The sequence below is a fragment of the Daktulosphaira vitifoliae genome, unplaced genomic scaffold, assembly GCF_025091365.1.
Source record: "Daktulosphaira vitifoliae isolate Bord-2020 unplaced genomic scaffold, ASM2509136v1 Scaffold_1, whole genome shotgun sequence".
NCBI classification, from domain to species: domain Eukaryota; kingdom Metazoa; phylum Arthropoda; class Insecta; order Hemiptera; family Phylloxeridae; genus Daktulosphaira; species Daktulosphaira vitifoliae.
This window is the reverse complement of record NW_026099572.1, coordinates 39,501,029-39,507,337: the sequence shown is the minus strand read 5'-3', so window position 1 is coordinate 39,507,337 and position 6,309 is coordinate 39,501,029. Positions and strand designations below refer to the sequence as shown.

The window sequence follows — 6,309 nt, the reverse complement described above, 5'->3', positions numbered from 1 at the left end:
AGAAATAATATTTTTTAATAAACCCTTTTTCATTCGACATACTTTATCTTAATCGAGATATTAATAAGGAACCAGCAGATCAAGTAGCTTTTGGAATAAAACACCAATTTTTTTAAAATTAAACACTATCTAAAGATTTGCATCGAAGCGTTTATTTTTGATAGTGATTTTAATCACTGTCAGATATCATTATACTTGATCCAACTATGCCACGTCACCACTGTGCCGCGACCCCCCTGTGCTGGTTTTTTTTTGTATTAATTTTGCTATAAAAGTAAAATATCACATTTGCGATTGTCGCACCTTCGTGCGCTCAGTAAATCGCCTATGGGTCTATTTAGATACATTACAGTACTGTTCACAGCATATTGTACACGTTGGTCAGCTACTTGCATTCGACTTCAATTGATCCTTTCAATATTCAACACTATCATCAGCCGTTTCAATTAGCCGATAAGTATAATGCTTGTTTATCTTCTTTATGACTTGCTCACATTTACAATTTATTATTTGTTTATATCAGCGCCATTGTGACATTAGTATTAAGTGTCCCTCCTATCCACATTGGTGTATACAAGATTTTATGATTTGATGACATTTAATTGTTATANTCAAGATTTTATGATTTTATGACATTTAATTGTTATAATTATATTTTGTACGTTTTATTCTACATTCATTCATATAATCCACTCACCTTATTCTTTATTCTCAACATAATCAAAGATTTAAGACAAAATAAAACCACAAACGTAAACGAACCCGCGTGAATATCACCGGGCGCTGCGTTCATTCAGTATTGGTTTTGTGATAGTGTGTTTTTTACGTTTGTCCATTTTAATAGAGTATATTAGAAACAATAGGTTTTTTTTATATACGGTTTATAAATATCTGATGAAAAATCTAAGTACAGCAAGGGTTTGAAAGAGACGACCAACGCATGTCAATTTTTTTTCCATTTGCAAAAAATATTTATTCATTATATACTGAACTTATAAAATTTTTAGAAAATGGAATTTTAATATACGTATAATAATATATTACTTATAAAAAAATTTGATCTACATGGTTTATAAAAAAAGTTAATATAATATAATTATATTTAAATATATGAGTGAGTAAAAATTCAAGTAATCGCTCGAAGTACTAATTACTTATACAAGTAATTCATCATTCATCTATCTAACTCATGGGTTTACCAATGAAAATTGATCGTTAACGAGACTGATTATTTTTCCAAACCATTAACTTTTTCATTCTGATACATGAGAATTGTCCTCGTTTATCTTTAACTTGAGTTATGTTTTTAGTTCAACATACAGTTTTTTAATGAGCCGTTTCAAAGCATTGATAATTCATTTCGTATAAATTCATTTATTTTTAGTACAAAATTCAGCACTTTCAAAAATAAAAATACATTACTTTATGTAAAATATTGTTATATAAGCTTAATAAAACTTTATTTCCTTTAGTTGTTATTATATTATATTATACTATATAATTGTTATTTTTGTCCAAAAACATATTTTAATACCTAAAAAGTTGTATCAATCAAAATATAGTTAACCGGAGATATTGCAATATAGTATAGTAATTAACACAATTTATTTATTTATAAAACTAAAAATTTCTGAATTAAATTGTTGTTTTACATTTATTTGAAATTATATAATAATTATACTCATATTTTATTAGCTAAATACTTGTTAGGTTATCGATCATTAATTTTTAATGTATATATATATATAAATACCATTTCTCCTTTTGGTCCTTCTACGCCACGGTCGCCGCGTTCACATTTGTCACCTTTCTCTCCTTCATGACCTTTTATTCCTACTGGTCCCATATCTCCAGGATGACCTAATGGAAACAATTAAATTAAATCTACAAAACATGTATTTCTTTAAATAATATACTAATCTATAAAACTTAATGATAATAAAAATAAATTATCAAATTGATTTTCATGATTTGTTTAAAAGGTGCTAAAATATTTATTTAATGTATTTCTTTTACTAATGATTGAAGCGTATGGCGCTATGATAAAAGGTCTAATTACTATTCAATATTATATTTTTAAATTGATAACTTTGAAGACTGTATTTGAATTACTTTTGCCCTACTAGCTGATACTAAATGCTATATTTATATTAACAATTTTTACCACTATTCAAGCAATATAAATATTTTGTTGGTTTCTAAATTTAAGTTGTCATAAAAAAAAAAAATACATTTATGGCGTTTAGTTAATAATCATACCTTTTGGACCTCGTTTTCCTCTTTCTCCTTTTTCTCCTTGAGGACCTGTTAAATAATATTAACATTATTAAAAAGTAGATGAAATAAAATAATGTTTTCTTCAAATGAAGTAAGTTGACATGGTAATTTTCTTCATATATGAAAACGGTGGATTGTAAAATAATATTACGTATATCATTAATCTTCAAATGTATAAAATGTCTTAGCATATGTGTTACGTTTTATATGCACTTAGGAGTGTGCGAGCTGTGTTACCGCGCGAGGAATTAAATGACATAAAATCAATTAATTTGATGAGCGAAAAAAAAGAAATATTTTTTATTATAAAAAATATAAGAGCAAGACTACTAATCGAAACCTAAAAAACTGTCTTTGAAAATTTCAAAATCGAAATCTATAAGAAATCACCCTAAAAAACTATAAATTCTGTAACCTTTACTGAAACCAAATTTTAGCTTGATTTTTATTGTATTTAAGTTTTAGAAAGATGTATAGATGTAACTTAAATTTTATATAGTGTGTCAGTAACATCTATAGAATTTACATTAGTTGTTCAATAATCGGACGATTTGCGATTACTGGATACGCGAAATGTGAGTAAAAAGTGTACATTAGGATGTAAAAACGAGTCCGAAAAACTATAAAAAATGACGGATGTTCATCGTGGAAGGGACGAATTGCGGACACGATTGAACTTATCACAGCTAACCCTATGGGAGATGGAAGAACGAAGTGTTAGTGACTGCCACTATCCACGTAATAAATGATATGATAGATAAAAAATGTACAAATAATTTTGATGTTATAATATTTTTTATTATTATTATGTTAAAGTTAAGCAATTTTCGACCCATTTTGTATTCATAGTTTGCTGTTTATAATGTTACAATAAGGTTACCTGTATCTCCAATTTTTCCAGTTTCACCGATCTGGCCGGGTTTTCCTGGATGTCCAACATCTCCCTAAATTAAAAATTATATTTATCATTTATGTGTGTTCATTTATTGGAAAAGGAGTATTAAGTGACTTGAACAGTTATCTAAATACCATTGAATACCATAGATAGTATCTATCTATACTCGATGCATTAAATATTTAACTTATTATTATTTTTATCTCTTTCTAATAATATCAATTAATATTAATATAATTAAGTCATTAAAAATATAAAATAAAAATTTTAGAAAAGTAAAATATCAAAAAAATCATGGGAAGTGTCACTAATGAGTGGTTTCTTCCATCAAAATGTATTCATGTAATTATACTACTCTAATCATATATGCTTATTGTGCTCATTGTATAAATTGTATATTTCTATAAAAAAAAAAACATTATATTTTTATTTAATATTTCTAAAAAAAACTAATTTTTCACAGAAAAAAATTATATTATACATATTTTTATTATTATGACCGCTCTTTCATTAGTATGTAATAGGGTAAGTAAGGTCCTGTAAGTTTTTCTATACAAAATTATAAAAGGGCCAAAAATTTTAATTCAGTTAAAAATTTTTGGCTACATGCTTGTTTTTAAAATGACACAATAATTAAATGAAATAAATCAATCATAAATTATGGTCCATTATTTACAACCATAGAGCCTAATCTAAATTAATCTAATTTCTGTAATTTGTTTAAGATAAAATTAATTTCACGAATTTATCTAATAATAAAATATATTATTATTGTTAACTTAACAATTATAGACTAATATATTTTCACTTTAAATTAAAAACTCGAAGAAGGCAATACTTATATATGAAATTATTCTAAACTTATAATTGTATACATTACAATCGATTTATGGGAAAAATTCACTTTTTTTAGTAACCCTCAGTAATCATAGGACATCTAAACCCATTATATTGATATGTAGGAATATTGAGGTCTCAATGTAAATTTATATAGTAGGTATTAAAAATCAACAGTAAACCTTGAAAATGATTTTGTTAATCCAAAACATTTTATTATGAACCTAAATAAAAGAGTATTTGCGAAAAAAAAAAACTAAAATACTATTATACATGCATGTTCAGTTTTTCAGAATAATGATTGTATTATATGCGGTTTATTTTACTACGAATACTTAAATGTTTAATGTTTGATATACGTTACAATAAAATTTTTACGATTTGTACACGTTTTGTCATGAAAAACTTTAGCAAAGAAAACTTTTTATTTTTTAATACTACATTTGTTCAAAATATTTTTACCAGTTACATGTATGTATGCTATTTTTTTTCAGAAGCAATTTATGAGTACCGTTATTAAACAAATAATTCTTTCATCTAATATAAAAAATAGTTTTGGTCATTAATGAAAAATAAATTTACTAATCAATAAATATCCAATAAATAAAATAATATTAACGCAAAGATATAAACACAAAAAGGAATTGAAAACTGTTTTATAATATGGAGCCCTAATATGTAAAATAGCACTAGCAACAATTTTTTCAAGAATATAAAATTGGTGTCCAAGTATTCTTAAATTTCTAATGAATCAATCTTCAATCATTTTCGTTATAAATTTGACGTTAATATGCACTATATAGAGTGTTCAGTAAGTAAAGAAACGGGTTTCTATTGTTCTTATTGTCTGTAACAATTTACTTGTTTTCTTACTTACTGAACAACTCTGTATAACTTAATGGCATTATTGTTGTGAAAAGATTTAACGGTACTGATATTTCGTTTATGTTACAACTTCAAAATTGGTAGTTAGTTAATATTTTTTCCAAAAAAAAATACATTAATAACGAATGATAAAACAATTAAGTAAAATATAAAAAAACAATATATTTGTATCTGACGTGTTTAGTGCTTGTAAAAAAACGATAATGTCACTTACGCATTTTTATCTATTAAGGGTTGAGATTTAATATTTAAAAATACTTACTGCTTGTCCTGGAGATCCCATTGGTCCTTGAAGTCCTTGTATACCAGGAGGTCCTGGGATCCCAACTGGTCCTGGTAAACCAGTACCACCTTTAAAAAAACATAATTTGACTAGTTATTCTGATACAAAATTTTGCCATCTCACGTTTTTATTTTGTATTTATTAATAAAAAATAGTTTACTTAATGTAAAAAAAATTATAAATTTAAAGCTCAAAATAATTTTTAAATACACGAAAACCTGATTTGTAACATAATCAATATGCTACAAATATAATGTAATAAAAAATATTTAATTTTAATCTTTCAACACTTATATTTAAAAAAATTACTTCATATATCAAATGTTGAAGATGTAAGAAAAGAGTTATTCTATATGAAGAATGATTGATTTATCGTTAACAAATAAATTTATTCTAAAATAATAGTTTTGAGAATTTTTGGTTTTAATTTTTTAAATATTATTTATATCTCAATGTAAAAATAATTAAATATTTATTAGTTTCATTCATTATCCTTTTTAAGAGTGTCCTTAAGGACACCTTAATTTTTTTAAACTACAATATAGATATTATTTATGTTTTGATCTTTTATTTTATCCCTTGTAAATTAACAACGTTAAATTAAAACAATTGTTGAATTTATTATTTCTATTAGTTTAAAATTATTATTAAATAATAACCATAATGATATTAAAAATGTATACATTTTTAATATTCAAATGTCTGTTTAATTTTCTAAACGATTAATCAAACATATAACATATTTTAGCATTTTGTTGATTAGTTTTATTATTCTTTGCAAATGCTGATATTACATTGAAAAATCAAACTCATTATAAAAAAAAACCCAGCACAGGGGGGTCGCGGCACAGTGGTGACGTGGCATAGTTGGATCAAGTATAATGATATCTGACAGTGATTAAAATCACTATCAAAAATAAACGCTTCGATGCAAATCTTTAGATAGTGTTTAATTTTAAAAAAATTGGTGTTTTATTCCAAAAGCTACTTGATCTGCTGGTTCCTTATTAATATCTCGATTAAGATAAAGTATGTCGAATGAAAAAGGGTTTATTAAAAAATATTATTTCTCATAAAAAAATTGTGTGGATCCATAAACTTTTCAATAAGTTATAGCATTATAAAGTTAAAT

General features: G+C 25.0%; 1 protein-coding gene across 2 annotated transcripts in view; it reads right to left on the bottom strand.

Annotated features, from left to right (window-relative positions):
• LOC126894653 (collagen alpha-2(XI) chain-like) overlaps positions 1 to 6,309 on the bottom strand; it is a 103,195-nt gene that overhangs the window by 9,427 nt on the left and 87,459 nt on the right. For both annotated transcript variants that reach the window (XM_050665818.1, XM_050665819.1), the window contains exons 47-50: positions 5,157 to 5,245; positions 3,158 to 3,221; positions 2,260 to 2,304; positions 1,754 to 1,860 (exon numbers count right to left, since the gene is read on the bottom strand). In XM_050665818.1, coding sequence (XP_050521775.1) covers positions 1,754 to 1,860; positions 2,260 to 2,304; positions 3,158 to 3,221; positions 5,157 to 5,245 — 305 coding nt within the window. The remainder of the gene's footprint in view (positions 1 to 1,753; positions 1,861 to 2,259; positions 2,305 to 3,157; positions 3,222 to 5,156; positions 5,246 to 6,309) is intronic.